This window comes from Pogona vitticeps, chromosome 2, assembly GCF_051106095.1.
Source record: "Pogona vitticeps strain Pit_001003342236 chromosome 2, PviZW2.1, whole genome shotgun sequence".
In the NCBI taxonomy this organism is placed as follows: domain Eukaryota; kingdom Metazoa; phylum Chordata; class Lepidosauria; order Squamata; family Agamidae; genus Pogona; species Pogona vitticeps.
In genome coordinates, this window is record NC_135784.1 from 195,425,029 (window position 1) to 195,441,239 (window position 16,211).

Below are 16,211 nucleotides of genomic sequence, written 5' to 3' on the forward strand. Positions count from 1 at the left end.
CACCACTGCCACTTGTCAAAACAAGGTTAGTTAGGGGTGGCAGGCAGTGGGCAATTGTTTGGGGGGGGTAAGGGGGAGGGGGAAGCGGACAAAAGAGAAAGAGAAAGGAGTGAAAAGAAAAAGAGAGGTCATTGTGAGTGTGGGAATGCTGGGGGGCGAAGGTGACTTGGTGGGCAAGCCAGAAATTGTTTCGAATTTATATTTTCCTTTAAAAGAAATCCCGCTTTCTGGAATTGCACTGTATCAGCAGGAATTCTTTTTAAAAGCATCAGGGGCATTCACCTACGTGGAACTGATTCTTTGGCATTCCAAAGAATCGATTCCACATTCGCCCCAAAATAAACAGACCTCTGGCGAGGGATTCGGCCCTTGGTTTCTGGTGTCGGCAACGTGCGGGATGAGAAGAAAGAAGAAAGAAGCTTAATTTGAAAGGAAACTAAGGATTCAGACTGTGTTTGATAGAAACAAACAGATTCATGGGTCTGCTTCTATCGCATAAGTAATACAGAGGAAGCAAAACCCACCTCCTTACACTGTTACCTGTCTATGTGTCCTAAGCATCAGAAAACGGTCAAAGTCTTGATAAAGAGATGCCAGCTCTCTCTATAGGATTATCACCCTGTACTACTGTTTTCAAATTTTTCATTTCATCTACAGGAGCAGTCAGTACTGGTTCTAAACGCTAAAGCCGCAAACAGCCTGTTGCCTGGCTATCCAAAGGACTCCGAGTTATGAAACTGACTGGATGTTAAAAGTTTCAGGAGAGGTTCTCTTAAGAAGACGAAAAGATACACAGACTTGCGTGATGGGAGAGGGTTTTCTCAGGCTGAGGAATTCACCCCTGCCTGCATTTTCTGCTCTTGCTTTTAGGGAGGATGTGAGAAGACATCTTTTTGAATGGAATTATAATAGTAATAGTAATTTTGTGCTGTCAAGTCATGCCAACTTAGGGTGACCCCTTCTGTGTTTTTCTTGGTAGGAAGTAATCCCAGCTGATTTACCACTCCTTTCTTCTCCTCAGGGTTCTCTGGGACGGTGCAGCTTGTGGAATAGATCCTAGGAACTGCTGTCCCCTGATGTCACAGCCGGATGCTGAACTATGTTATCTAGTCAGCAAGGGTGTATAATATTGTTTAATGAATTAAAAAAGTAGAGATGGGGGTATTCGTATTCATATACAAATATGAATACCCCAGTAAAGGTGGAGATAATGAAGGTCTGGCCCCAGGGGGTTGAACGGTCCACTCACCCTTCTGCTGCTGCTGTAGGCTCTGCACTCCTTTCCTATCGCTCCAGAGCGCCCGGTCTGCAAACCACTCTTTGACCTAGCACAGAGGCTCATCGTCCCGCCTCCTGCCAGGAGTAGCTAATTGACTGCGAGCTCCGGAGCTGTGGAAGGTGAGTGGACAGTCCGGCCACCCTCATTATCTCCACCTCTCGGGGGGGATTCGTATACGAATACCCCCATTTCCAATCGGGAGAGCTTACACGTCTTAGAGGAATAAGCAGTGGGTCTCCTAGGATCTGAAGTAAAAGCTGTATCTGTTCATAGAACCTCACAGAACCTGATCTGGACAAGTAACTTCTGCTAAAAGAAGGCAGCAAGAACAAGGCGCGAGTGACAGCCACATCCCGGCACTGACAGGTTGGCTGCAAGTTTGCCGGGTGGTCCTCAAAGCCTGACTCTATCTCACTTGGCCCTCCACTATACAGTGGTGCCTCACTTAACGATTGCCTCGTTTAGCGATGTTTTCGCTTAATGATGGTTTTTTTAAAAGAATTCTATGCATCATTTAACGATGTTTCCTATGGGCGATTTTCACTTAGCGATTTCGGGACCATGCTTCACATAGCGAATGCATTTTTAGGTCCCCTGTTTCGCTTAACGATGTCCGTTTTTTCAATTTTAAAAGTGTCTTAAAATGTTCAAAAATGTTTTAAATGCTTGGAATCGTTAGTGCACCTTCTAAAACGTGTGCAAACTTAATTTGGCTTTGATCTGACTTTTCGTAAATTTTTGCTGAATTTTTCTCTCCCCCATAGGAAAGCATTGAAACCAACTTTTGACAGCTGTCAAAAGTTGGGCTCCATTGTTTCCTATGGGGGAGAAAGAAATTCACAAAAAATTAACGAAGACTCAGAACAAAGCCAAACTAAGTTTGCACATGATTCAGAAGGTGCTCTAACGAACCCAAACATTTAAAACAGTTGCTGACCTTTCGTTAATTTTTTGTGAATTTTTTCCTCCGCCATAGGAAACAATGGAGCCCAACTTTTGACAGCTCCCTCGTTTCCTATGGGGGAGAAATAAATTCACAATAAATTAACGAAGATTCAGAAACTGTTTTAAATGCTTGGATTCGTTAGAGCACCTTGCAAAACCTGTGCAAACCTTGTTTGGCTTCGTTCTGAGACTTCGTTAATTTTTTGTGAATTTTTTTCTCCCCCATAGGAAAGCACGGAGCTGTCAAATTTTGACAGTTGTCAAAAGTTGGTGGGGGAAAAAAATTCAGCAAAAATTAACGAAAAGTCAGATCAAAGCCAAATTAAGTTTGCACCCGTTTTATAAGGTGCACTAACGATTCCAAGCATTTAAAACAGTTTTTGAACCTTGTAAGACACACTTAAATTTGCAAAAATGGACATCGCAAAACCATCGAAATGCATTGAATAGGCTTCAATGCATTCCAGTGGAGGAAACATTGTATCACTTAGCGATGTTTCCTATGGGTTTTTTCGCTTAAGGACGGCAATCCGTGCCTATTGGAACAGATTAACCGGTTTTCAATGCATCTCTATGGGAAAACACGTTTCGCTTAACGATGTTTACCCATAGCAATGGTTTTTTTGGAACCAATTAACATTGTTAAGCGAGGCACCACTGTACGTTACTCTTTTTGCAGAGAAGGTCCTTTAGCAGCAGTCCTTTCCCTTGGTCCATTATGGAGGCTGACAAGACTATCCAGATGGATGGCTTGTGCAGCCCCCGTCTGCCTCCATCCGTAAGACATGCTGATTTGTGACTGATCCACAGTAGCTTTTGTAACTTTTCAAATCGGCAGCCATCTTGAGAGGGAATCCAGATCTGCTTACCTGGGAGATGGGCCCGTTGTGGAAGATGGGCCCGTTGTGGAATCATTAGAAAAATTATTTCAGAGATGGCAAAGGGATGATGGAGACAATCAAGAAGGAGAGAAGGGTTGCTAGAATATGAGGAGATGCAAGTCCGGGCTTAAGAATGGCCTGCTTCATGGCAGAACATATCTTGGAAATGTATTGTTTAAAATTTAAAATTAATTGTAATAATGGTATTTTATATATGTTATCTTGTTGTGTTTTAACCTATGTAAGCTGCCCCGAGTAGACGTTATCTAGAGGGGTGGGGTAAAAATTGAATAAATAAATAAATAAATAAATAAATAAATAAATAAATAAATAAATAAATAAATAAATAAATAAATAAATAAATAAATAAATAAATAAATAAATAAATAAATAAAGATATGTCTCTGATTTTACCCAGCTGGTGGGAAGTTATGGTCCTTGTTGAGATGCCCAGCACTGATTACCACATCTAGGTTCAGGGTTTTTCTTCCAACGAATATATTGGCTGGAAATACTAGAGGTGTTCTATCTTCCTCTGGGCATCCAGCAGAGGTCACATGTTAGCTTTGTCTGGTACATTAAACAAATATAGCAAAATGTGTGAAAAATGGGATTGAGCAGAAACGTACCAACCACCACATACAGTGGTGCCTCGCATTGCAACGTTAATTCATTCCAGCTAAATCGCTGCTGAACGAAAACGTCGCAATGCGAAAATAAAAAGCCAATAGAAACGCATTAAAACATGATTAATGTGTCCCTATGGGCTTAAAACTCACTGTTCAGCAAAGATCCTCCATAGCGCCGCCATTTTCGCTGCCTCTAAAGTGAGGAATCCGTCCCAGAAAACAGCAGGCGGCCATGTTTTTTCCCAGTGGCCATTTTGAAACCGCCGATCAGCTGTGTGGAAAGGGTTGCTTTGCGATGATCGCAGGGAACTAATCACCACAAAGTGAAAATACCCCGTAGGGAACATCGCAAAGCGATTGCTTTTGCGATCGCAAAAATAGCATCGCTAAGCGGTTTCGTCGCTAAACAGAGAGATTGCTAAGCGAGGCACCACTGTACAGTGGTGCCTCGCTTAACGAGTGTCCCGTTTAACGAAAAAATCGCATAGCGATGGCTTTGTTGCCATCGCTTTTGCGATCGCACAACGATCTTGCCTATGGGGAAGGTGTCCGAGAAAGGGCTGGGTAGACGGCGCAAGGAGGCTTTAAGCGGCGGGGACAGGCTGGGGGGTGGATCGGGAAGCTTGAAGCCTCCCAGCGCCGCTTACCCAGGTCGTTCCCGGACTTCCAGAAGTCCGGGAACGACCTGGGTAGGCGGCGCGGAGAGGCTTCAAGCTCCCCGGTCCACCCCCCAGCCTGTCCCCGATGCCGGTAGCCTCCCCCACCGCTTACCCAGCCCGTTCTCGGACACCTAGGTGTCCGAGAAAGGGCTGGGTAGGCGGCGCAAGGAGGCTTTAAGTGGCGGGGACAGGCTGGGGGGTGGATCGGGAAGCTTGAAGCCTCCCAGCGCTGCTTACCCAGGTCGTTCCCGGACTTCCAGAAGTCCGGGAACGACCTGGGTAGGCGGCGCGGAGAGGCTTCAAGCTCCCCGGTCCACCCCCCCAGCCTGTCCCCGATGCCGGTAGCCTCCCCCGCCGCCTACCCAGCCCGTTCTCGGACACCTAGGTGTCCGAGAAAGGGCTGGGTAGGCGGCGCAAGGTGCTTTAAGCGGCGGGGACAGGCTGGGGGGTGGATCGGGAAGCTTGAAGCCTCCCAGCGCTGCTTACCCAGGTTGTTCCCGGACTTCCAGAAGTCCGGGAACGACCTGGGTAGGCGGCGCAGAGAGGCTTCAAGCTCCCCGATCCACCCCCCAGCCTGTCTCCGCCGCTTAAAGGGTAACCGCAGCGGCTACCCCAGCCATGGCCAGACTCTAGGGAGTCCAGCCATGGCTGAGGTAGCCGCCATGGGTCAGATCCAAGCCGCGGGGGGGAGGGAAAAAACCGGATAATCCGTTCCAGTTGGAACGGATTAACCGGTTTTCAATGCATTCCTATGGGAAATGGTGCTTCCCATAACGATGTTTTCACATAACATTTTTTTTTCTGGAACCAATTAACATCGTTATGCGAGGCACCACTGTATATGGAAATTGTAAACAAGACGCCCAGTGTCAGAAGATGAAAAGAGATTCCTCAGCAATCCAGAAAGGAAAAGGTATGGAAGGGTATTTGACATTCAGATGTGCCAAATGATGCTCGTTGCAAAAAATAAAACCTCAGGAGCTGCATGTTTACTTCTCTGATTGTTATGCTGCGCATTAATACAAAACTATTAGACTTCCGTGCATAACCAAATCCACAGAGGTGACTGACTGAACAAGCAAGACTCCATTAAGAGCCCGGTGAGTGAGAGGGCAGGAGGAAGGAGATCTCTTGCTTATGGTTCCTCCTCACATGCCCATAGTAGTACTGAGTGCAGCTTTTGGGGGTCAGGAAGGAAGTTTTCCTCCATGACAGATTGACCAGAGGCCCTGGAGGTTTTCTGCTTTCCTCTGGGCATCCAGCAAAGGTCACACATATTAGCCTACAGTATATGGTAACTGAAGCAAGTGCTATGATAATAATAAGAAAACACTGGAAAGTGGAACTCAACAAGGGAAGAAGGCAGTACTAATGGGAAATAGATAAAGGCCAGAAATATGGAATCTGACTTTATCTTTTCTTTTATGTATTCCCTTCACTCCTGTTATCTGTGTGTACCACAGCTGCAAGGACCTTACAGGAATAAGAGCATTCCTCTGTCCTTTGCTGGAACTGCATGTAAGTGCAAACAGGGCCCCCAGTCTTGTCTACTGAATAAAGGTACATTTGTAAAGGAGTCATTCTTGAGGGAGAAGTAGCAGATGGGAGCACCTGGTGATTTTTTTGGGTGCAGTTCTCAGAATCTTCCAGACCGCATACTCTCTGTGCTGCATATTGGGTTCTGGGAATTATTGTCCAAACTCTGGCTGGTTGAAGCCTGTTGAATCCTTCCTATCTTCACTTCCTCCCTGAGGACATTTGACCTCCAGCCTGGTTGCAAGATCAGAAAATAAACATGTCAAGAGAGGAATAATTGTGGAGGAGGAACAGCAGATGGAAGTTGTCAAGAAAGAATTAAGAACCCACATTCACAGTGGGTGCTGCAAATGCATTCCAAAATATCTCCTAATTAGAGAAGGGCACAAACCGCTGTTTCATTGCTTCCTTTACTGGCTGAACAGGTGTTCAGCGGTTCCCAGCCCTGCCTCAGAGGCAATGCCCCATCTTAACCTCCCCACTTCCTCTGAGCATCTGAGTGGCTGCCTGCCAGAGGAGGCGGGGCAGGGAAGACAGGGCGCTGCCTCTGAATGGCCACCGGCAGGCAGAGGTGGGGCTGGGAACTTCTGAGCACCTGCTCAGCCAGTAAATGAACTGGAATGAACTGCCGAACTGGCGGTTCCTGCCCATCTCTACTCCTAATGTAACTGCCAATTCTGTCTTTCAACCCTTGCTTTGTCCTAGGCAAAGTCACTTCACTTAAGAGTTTGGTTAGGAAAGCTACAGCACATTGCTGGCACTGCATAACAAGATAAGCTCCCTGGTCCTGTAGCTTTGTGCTTGATGCTTGAGTGAGAGAGAGCATAGTTTGTTTCTCACACTGGACAACCTTCTCTTTGTTAGTGTGCACTTCTACTGAACAAGGGCCATGGGCATTCCTTTCTTGTTTTGCGGTGAGGAAGCAGTGGCCATGTTCTGAGCTGCAAAGAAGGCTTAGAAGTAAACAAGGTGTGCTTATTTTCTCAACGCTGCTGCTGCTGCTAGTGGCATTTGCTGAAGGCACACTATCAGTGCATCCGAAGTTTTTCTGCAAGGGAAGTCAACAGGAAGCAAGCAAACGTGTAATTAGAGTAGGCCCATTAAATCAATGAAACATACAGATGAGTTGACTCACTAATTTCCTACTCTAGTTGTGACTTAACTACTGGATTTCAATCACTGTGTCCTTTGAAAAAAAGTCGATTCTTCCCTCACCTCCACAGATGTTAGCAAATAACATCTTGGATCAAAAAATAAGTTGCACTGTAGTAAAGAAGTAAAATAAAATTAAAATTAAAATGTTATACTATTTTTAACCAGAGCCAGGCTACTTTAATAGTGCTATCTCAGCCATTTCATATACTTTCATAATTTTAAATTATGCAATACTCTGATATGAATAAAGAAAAAAAGTACATGTAGCAGACAGTGGGAGCATCCGGTCCTAAAAGGGGAAGCTTGGAATATGTATTTGTTAAGATAGACTACTTAGAAGTCGCACACCACCACGTCAGCACAGCCTGGAAAGCAACGGAAAGGAGGAAGTGGTGTTGCAATGTGAAAAGTCAGACAGTTAAAAAACTACAGCACTCTGCCCTGCTCGTAGGCAGATTTCCAGGAAGGACAATGCAGAGACGAATGTGTTTTAATTCAGGTAAGTGTCCTTCTTTTCTCCGCTTACCCAGGAGGTTACACCTGGAGTAACTTCATGAAATGGCAGCCATGACTAATTGAAATCCGACGAATTTCAAAGCAACATCTTTGAGCAACATCCAGCTGAGGCTGGATTCAATCTAGAGCGTGGAAATGTTACAGGTTTGGACTATAAAGGGCTTCTAGAATCCTCTGCTTCCTATCCTGGCCTGGTTTGGTTCAGTGTAAGAAGCAAACGTAGTACACAACTTGCCAACATTTAGAAATGCTGTCCTCTGAAGTAGCCGGCCACAGAGACTGGTGAAACGTTAGGAAGAACAATCTTCAGGACATGGCCAAAGAGCCCAAAAAACTCACAACAACCATTTAGAAATATCTTTGTGCATTCATTTGAAATATCCAAGTACAGACTCAAAACTGACAGATTAATCCACCCAAGGCCAAAAGGCTTGGGGTGTTTAGAAGCTTCGTGCTCAATCCGAATCATTTTGTATTCAATCCTGTTGTTGTTTGGAGCTTCTACCATTTTGTTTTGTTTTAAAGCAAAATGGCCACCAGTTTAAATATGGCCCTCTCTATGCTGGGAATAGCAGTAGCTCCTGAATTTTGAGATTAAGATGGCCAAGAATTCCATTCTGGAGGTTCCTCCCCCCCTTTTTTTTAAAATGAATTTGCCAATCTGCTTTATATACTTGAGAGGGAGAGTACTTCAGAGTGCTTTGCTTTGCAATGAATGGAGAAAAGAAAGCAGAGATCTGTCTTGTTTCAGAGGCTCTATTTCACACATCCATACCTGCAGCTATGTGCTGTAACCTGACAGGACTGGGTGGGCCTTACCTATGGAAGGTGGTGGCTCTGATGTCAGTAGTGCAGTGCACCTACTCTGGGTTAGATGTAATCTTGTTACAAGAACAAGGTGAAGGACCCTATCTCCAAAATAGGCTCAGCTCCTTTGAAAGTTTAGGGTTTGACCAAATGTGGATGTGCTGCCTTGTTGACATCAAAGTTAGCACCTTCACTTAGGCTTCATCTTCAAAATAAAGTGGATAGATAGAATAAGCTCACTCACTTTTGTGGGAAGCAGCTCATGGCCAAATGATTCCATTAACTGCTACATACTGCTAAGTTGCAGGCCAGGTTTTGGTATTTTCATCTCTGAACAGAACCTTCTTATTGTTGTTAGATCTAAAGACAGATAACAATCCATAATTATCATTTGCCCAGGACTGAAGAGTTTACCTCACTAGAGGAAGTTTATTAATAGAAAGAGGGTGCAAACATATGTGCTGGCTGTTATTTACATTTTAGATCCAACCGGCCACAAAGACTTATCCGAAGATTTCACACGGAGAGGTTTATAGCTAATCTGCAAGATTAATATGAACTGGAACCTCCTGAGTCAAATTGCAGCAATCTTGATTATTAAGCTAATCAGCAGTTCCTTGTTTCTTTTTTATTGTGAGTATCACACTGAATTTTATTTCTTTTTTCCCGGTGCAATCCTCTGTCTTTGGCGAACAACCTCGCCTTTTGTATTTCAGATCATTCATTTTCTACATTTCTTCCATCTAGATGTTTTCCTTGGAAACCACCAGGCGAAGTTCAGTACAGTTTCCAAAAGGATCAGTTGATTTTTTTAAAAAATTAAAAATCATTACAATTTTTTAATTCAGGATTTTAAAAACAAAAATAAAAAATCATTACAATTTTTTAATTCAGGATTCTAAAAGCAAAAACATGATTTTCAATTGGACAGATATTGAAGATGAAGGCCAGGTTCTGATTATTTCAAATTGCTCATGTTATGGATTGTAACTGGGCTCCCACACAGAGGCATCTGACCTGATTAGGCAAACCAAACTTTGTGTTTTTCCAGCACAACCAAAGTTGTGTTTTTCCAGCAGTGATCACCATTAGCACAAGGGCTGCAGTGGTCGATCCTGCACAACTGTGCCGGTGTGGCCTTCTGTTCCATTTGTGCCGAACAGGATCAGCAACTGGAAGGTTAGTAAGCTTTAAAATCGAAAGCTTTACAATGTAATTACCTTTACATTGAAAAGAGGGTGTTTAAATTGCAGCTGAAATCTACCTTACATTATATTTACAATGCAGTACAGGTAGTCTCAAGTCTTGGGATCAGGGTAGGAGCTTTTTAATTAGCAGCACTCTGACCCCCTTCTCCGAGGTGACAGAAGCAGCAACATCTTGCCCTTGATTAAGGAGTCTCTGTTTTAATCCTGGGGCTTGTCCAACTCTTCCTCAGTAAATCTGATTGTTGGTAAGATGCATAGGACTGAAACAGGGTCTCTTTAATCTCTCCCTGGCAGTGATGTCATCATCCCCACCCAGGCATGCTTTGTTTGATAGAGTTTTAGTCTACAAAGGGGAGAAATCTTGCCCATGAATTGACTCCTCCCCCTTTGCCCCTACTTTGAATGGGAGGAATAGCAGGGTTTTTAATTATGTAGTTAATGGATGATCCTATTGCCTGACAACAGGGATACATACACACACATTTTCCCTACCTGATTAATTTATCGCTGGATAAATTCTGATGTAAAAACCCCAGGTTAAGTTTTTGTCGTTTAAACACCAGTTAAACTGTATATTTCCGTCAGAAAATGTGCATCTTAATTGTTTTTTGTAATTGATTGTTCTACATTAGTGGCCAATCTCTGGACAGGATCTTGGCCAAACAGCCATAATAGATTGTAATTTGGAAGACACATTATGTTTGAAAACTGAAATCACCGTGTGTGCAATCGAGCTACAGTATTACTCCAAAGTGAGATATAAGGATCTAATGCATATGTTCTCTCCTTCTCACATATAGATCCAACCCATTCTCATTCATAAATGAGTTGTTTATATGGCCCTAGTTAACATTGGTCCAAATGAATTTACTTTTAGGAAAAGCACAATTCTCTGGTACAGAGTATACTCTGAAGATCCTATATTCAGCCACGTGCATTACATATTAAAGGATCTCACATGACAAGATTAGCAATGATCTTGGTCTGATGTTCTTTTCTCTGTAGAACCAACAGTACTAGATTAGAAACACAGCTTCGTATTTTAGTGAAGGAACTGATTTGACTCCCTTCTGGAACCTGGGTTCAATTAGATGCCATTCTGAAGATGTTTAGGGTGAAATACTGAACACATTTCCTATGGACTGAATGATATGGATCATAGTTCCTACAGTCCAACTAGACATGATGTTCAACTCACATTTCAAAGAAGAGTTCCTCTAACTGGTAAAAGTTGTGTATCTGTCATACCAGAAGTTTTCCTTTCTCCTGTTACTTGTAAATGATCTTTATTTGTTTTGTGATTGGTCATCAAGGGGTGAATATGGGCTTAAGGTGCAAGTTTAACTGCTCAGGCATGAAGGTTTGAGATGTTCCCTCATTGGAGGATAAATATGCTACCAGCTTCTAAAACATGAGCTCAGCGTCTTAATTAGTTTGACCCAGAATAGCATACATAGGATTGCACTGCTCAGCAATCAGAATGTGACTCCTGGTAGTTCATACATCTTTTCAAAATTTACAGGCTTCCCTACGGGCGATCTTCGCTGGATGATGACTGTTTTCCCCATTGGAACGCATTAAACGGGTTTCAATGCATTCCAATGCGGAATCGCAATTCACATGACGATGATTTCGCTAAAAAGCGATTTCTATGGAACGGATTATCATCGTCATGTGGGGCACCACTGTACTTACCTTGAAAGCCCTGTTAGGGTCACTATAAGTCAGTTCCAATTTGACAGCACAGAACATACGGACAAATTTACAACCCCCTGATGTTTTATAGTAGGTTAATAATGGGCCAAGGAGGTTTAGGATGGAATATTGTCCAGACTACTGTATAGTCCTTTCTACAGACAGTTTTTCCCAATTAAATACACACTTGCAAATATGCACTGTTCAGCTGCTATTTGTCTCATTGTGGAAAACATATAAGTATTGAATCTTGGAGAGAGAGAGAGAGAGACTGAACTTTTAGGTTCTTTCAGCTCTCAATAGTTTTTGCCTAAATAAAAGAGGAATTCTAATCATGTGCCCTGACCAATGATAATACCAAGCAAATAAGTCTAAACACCTTTGATGGCTTATTTTAATGACTGAGATTAAAATCTGAAATGAGAAAATGTTCTGGTCAGCTCTTGATCATTTCAGACAAAGCTAGCGTATTGATGCATAGTTAAGCCACCGGTGGGGTGATAACTCAAGATACAGTACCTAGAAACCCAATGTCCTGTCATTGCCTTTAAGTTTTAACTGATTGCTGGCTGGGTAGCTCAGTGAGAGATGTATTTGGCTGTGGAGCCAGAGGTTGGTTGGGAGCTCAGTTCCCCCACTGTGCCTCCTGTGGGTAGAGCCATCCTGTGTCGCCTTGGACAAGCTGCACTGGTCCAGGGTGGGCCCCCCCCAGAATAAGGGAATGGGAAACCACTTCTAAATACTCTCTGTTACATACAGCACTGATGTTACCTGTCTGTCATGGGTTTGGAGGGAAAGTTCCATCCTATGGGGAGTGGAAGGCGGGACATCAGGAGGAGGGGCTGTACTGTATATATAGGTGGAGCGTGTGTGAGGGAGGTAGGAGACGCTGGAGAAGAGCTGAGAGAAGAAGCTTGAGTGGGAGTCTGTGTGTCAGACAGGGTACTACTGTGTGTCAGAGTACCAACCTGATAGGTTCAGGTGTCTGTTGGTTAGCCAGAACTGATAGGTTCAGGGTCTGTGCTTCAAGTTAAGGGTTCTGTGTGAACCAAACTGTATGCATATATGAATGAGACTAAGCCACGTTACTATATCTTATTCACCTGAGCATTTTATTTTCCCTGTGTGTTGTATTAAATAAACCTTATTCTTTTATTTGTTGAAAATCCATCCCTGGTCTGTGTGACTTCTTATAGGGAATGGTTGGTGGCAGCTTAGTTAACGTGTGGCAGATCCCAGTAGGTCTGGGTTTGTCACGTTGATTGGTGTCCAGCGTGTGGGATACGACTGGTCCAGTTGTCCAGTGGTCCAGCAAAGTCTTGGCAAGTGTGCCCAGAGCAAGGGGGGTCTAGTCAGGGACAATTTGAGGGCGCGTAGGTAATCTTCTAGGTGTACCTCACGGGGAGGTGCGCTAGTGGAAGAACGTGCCAACTGGGAAGACTAGATTAGGGAGCTCTGAGGCAGCCTGGTTTGGCGGGAAAAAAGCTGAGGCAAACCTGTAAAGTAGAAGTGATTTAGCCTGCCTGCTGAGAGGCCTAGCAGAGGGGGGTAGACTCTGGCTCGCAACTGTTGCAAGTTAGTGCTGAAGAACAGCAGTAATCTATAGAAAGCTGGTTCTGAGGCAAAAGAAAAAATAAAAGTGGTCGCTTTATTTTGAGGCTTGACTTTTGAAAGCAGCCTGTTCTGGGGGGGGGGGGATTATGCCCTTGACTCGAAGCCAAATGGCAGAGATGGGTGAAGTGAAAGACCCCCAAGTAGACCAAGGTTCTGAGGATGAATTTGGCTCAGTGCAGGGTGACAGCACGGGAGAACAGAACCCAGAACTCAGGAAAATGCTCATAGCCCAACAGCATGAACTGAGGATGAGGCAATTTGAAAAAGAAGAAAGATTAGAGAGACAGAGAATGGAAATGGAATTGCAGAGAGAGAAAATGGCGTTTGAGTTAAGAAAATTGGAACTGATGAATCAGAACAATAATAACAATAGGGATTCTGAGGGGGGCCAATTGTCTAAAACTGACCTGAAGAAATTCCCTGTATACCACAAGGGGGATTGCCCTGAGGTGTTCTTTTCCCTAGTGGAAAGAGCGTTTGTGGACTTCTCAGTAAGGGAAACTGAGAAGATGACCATTATGCGATCTTTAATCAGTGGCAGCCTGGCCGAAGTCTATTCAGAGATGCCAGAGGAACTGATGAAAGATTTTGCAGAGTTTAAAAAACTGGTGTTTGCCAGACATGGGATAAATGCGGAACAGCTGAGGCAAAGATTCAGGTCACTCACAAAGAAACCAGAGCAGACTTTTACCCAAGTGGGGGCCCAACTGGTGAGGCTGCTAGAGAAATGGCTATCTCAGGAGGGGACAGAGACCTTCCAGCAGCTCAAAGACCTGATAGCGCTGGAACAGTTCTATTCAGTCCTGCATGGGGAACTGAAATTCCAGGTGAGGGAAAGGAAACCGAAATCTGTGGCAGAGGCAGCCGAGATCGCAGATTTTATTTCCCAAATAAGAAAGCCCTTGGGTGAGGGGAAATCGATGGGGAAACCTAAAGAAACCTACAGCAAGTACTCTCAGGGACCAGGGAAAAGCCAGCAAGGGGGAGGGGCCCATGGTGAAGGGAAGCCCTCAGACGTGAAACCAAGACCTCAGATTTTGGAGGGAAAACCAAAACAAGATGAGAAAGACTCAAAATATAGCAGAAAATGTTATTTCTGTCAGGGAAAGGGCCATCTAATCTCAGAGTGTGAGAAATTAAAGCAGCTAAAAGGAATTGTGCCTCAGGATTCGAGTGGAACCAAGCCAAAAGCTGTGTTCTGTGTCCAGAAAGAGCAAAGCTCCTTGTCACTGAGGGAGCCTGTTGCCATGGCTACTCAATCTGGAACAGTTACATCTGCTGATCAGGCTGAGGAAAATGGTCCTCTTGTGGAGGTCAAGCGCTGCTTGCTCGTGAGAACAGATTCTCAGTTGTTTGAAACAGCAGGGGTGGACGTAGGAATACTTGACCATCAGTATCGGGGGCTGAGGGACACTTGTTCCCAGGTGACCCTGTGCCATCCAGATATTATTCCTAGGGAATATATAATCCCAAATGAGAGCATGAAAGTGGCAGGGATTGAGGGGCAGGTGATCTCACTGCCAGTAGCGGAGGTACCTGTGAACTTTCAAGGCTGGAGGGGAGTTTGGCGGCTAGCGATTTCATCGACTCTGCCAGCAGCCGTGCTCGTGGGAAATGACCTGGCTGAACATGTGAAACGGGTGCTAGTGATTACACGCTCACAAGTCACCACGGGGACAGTTCAGGGGGGTACTGATGAGCCCGAGACGGAAGCAGAGGGGAGTTCCGAAGCTGTGGTGGAAACTTTAACCACAGACAGCCGATTTGGCCAAGAGCAAAAGGCAGACGCCACTCTCCAAAAGTGTTTTGAACAGGTGACAGACGCCCAGCTAACACCTGAAACCCCAGTGAGATTTCGAGAGGAAAAGGGAATTTTATATAGAGAGACCCTGAGGAATATCTCAAAAGGGGGAGATGGGATCAGAAGTCAGCTAGTGGTACCTGAAAAGTATCGCCCCATGATCTTACAGAGGGGGCACTCTGACATGTTTGCTGCGCACTTAGGGGTGAACAAAACACAGCAGAGAATCACACAGAATTTTTACTGGCCTGAAATAGGGAAGCAGATCAAGGAGTTCTGTAAACAATGTGATGTGTGTCAGAGGCAGGGGAATAACCGTGACAGGACCAAAGCAAAGTTGTGCCCTTTGCCTGTGATTGACACTCCGTTCAAATGCATAGGGGTGGATATTGTGGGACCTTTGCCCAAGGCCACAAAGAGGGGGAACAGGTTCATTCTCACCATTGTGGACCATGCCACGAGGTACCCTGAAGCCATTCCCTTGACCAACATTGAAACTAACACAGTGGCAGATGCCTTGGTGGGGTATATGTCCAGGATGGGATTCGCCTCAGAAATAATCACAGATTTGGGCGCATCGTTTACATCGAAGCTCATGAAACGGTTGTGGCAAATCTGTGGAATTAAACACAAGGAAACCACTGCCTATCACCCTGAAAGTAATGGGTTAACTGAGAAGTTCAATGGGACTCTAATGCGCATGATTAGGGCTTACTTGGCAGAGAATCCAAACAATTGGGACCAGAAGCTGCAATCCCTTTTGTTTGCTTATCGATCAGTGCCACAAGCCAGTACCGGGTTCAGTCCGTTTGAACTCTTGTTTGGGAGAAGGGTGAAAGGGCCCCTTGATTTAATCAAACAAAATTGGGAGCAGATCACCCAGGATGACCCACAAGATGTTGTGACATACCTAGACTCTTTAAGGAATGACCTAAAGAGAAACCTAGAGCTAGCAGCAGAGACCCTGCAAGCTCAAAAGGTCAGAAAGAAAGCTTGGGATGACCAGGAAGGCAGGGAGAGGCACTTTAACCCAGGGGAGGAAGTGCTTTGGCCTAGGCCCTGCAAGGAGAACAAACTGCAGCTGGGTAGCCCAGAAATAAAATATTTGGGTCACATGGTAGGGGGAGGAGTGATAAAACCCCTAGAGGCCAAAATAGAAGCCGTTCGTGATTGGCCTAGACCCAACACCAAGAGAAAAGTCAAATCATTTCTTCGGTTGGTGGGCTACTACAGAAAGTTCATCCCGAGGTTTAGCGAGATAGCGACTCCGCTGACCGATCTGACGCGGAAGAAGACTGATGACCGCATCCCGTGGACCAGCGACTGTGAGGAGGCGTTCCAGAGGTTGAAGGAGGCCCTCATCAACTATCTAGTGCTGCGTGCTCCAGACTTCGACCGGGAGATCATCATCTACACCGATGCGTCTAACAGCGGGGTAGGAGCAGTTCTTTGCCAGGAGGATGAAAATGGTGACCAGCATCCAGTG

The 16,211-nt window shown here is 44.8% G+C and overlaps 1 protein-coding gene across 5 annotated transcripts in view; it reads left to right on the forward strand.

Annotated features, from left to right (window-relative positions):
* Positions 1-7,310: 7,310 nt before the first annotated feature.
* Positions 7,311-16,211, forward strand: part of LOC110071272 (C-type lectin domain family 5 member A) — a 29,138-nt gene continuing 20,237 nt past the window's right edge. Inside the window, exons 1-2 of one of the 5 annotated variants that reach the window (XR_012084188.2) lie at positions 7,311-7,583; positions 8,891-9,040. Coding sequence is in view for 2 of the 5 variants with exons in the window: in XM_072991841.2 (XP_072847942.2) it covers positions 8,962-9,040 (79 nt within the window). In the remaining 3 variants the exon portion in view is untranslated. Of the gene's footprint in view, positions 7,584-8,890; positions 9,041-9,294; positions 9,587-16,211 lie in introns of those variants that run through there. The other 4 variants (XR_012084190.2, XM_072991841.2, XM_072991842.2 and 1 more) reach the window with 4 other exon arrangements.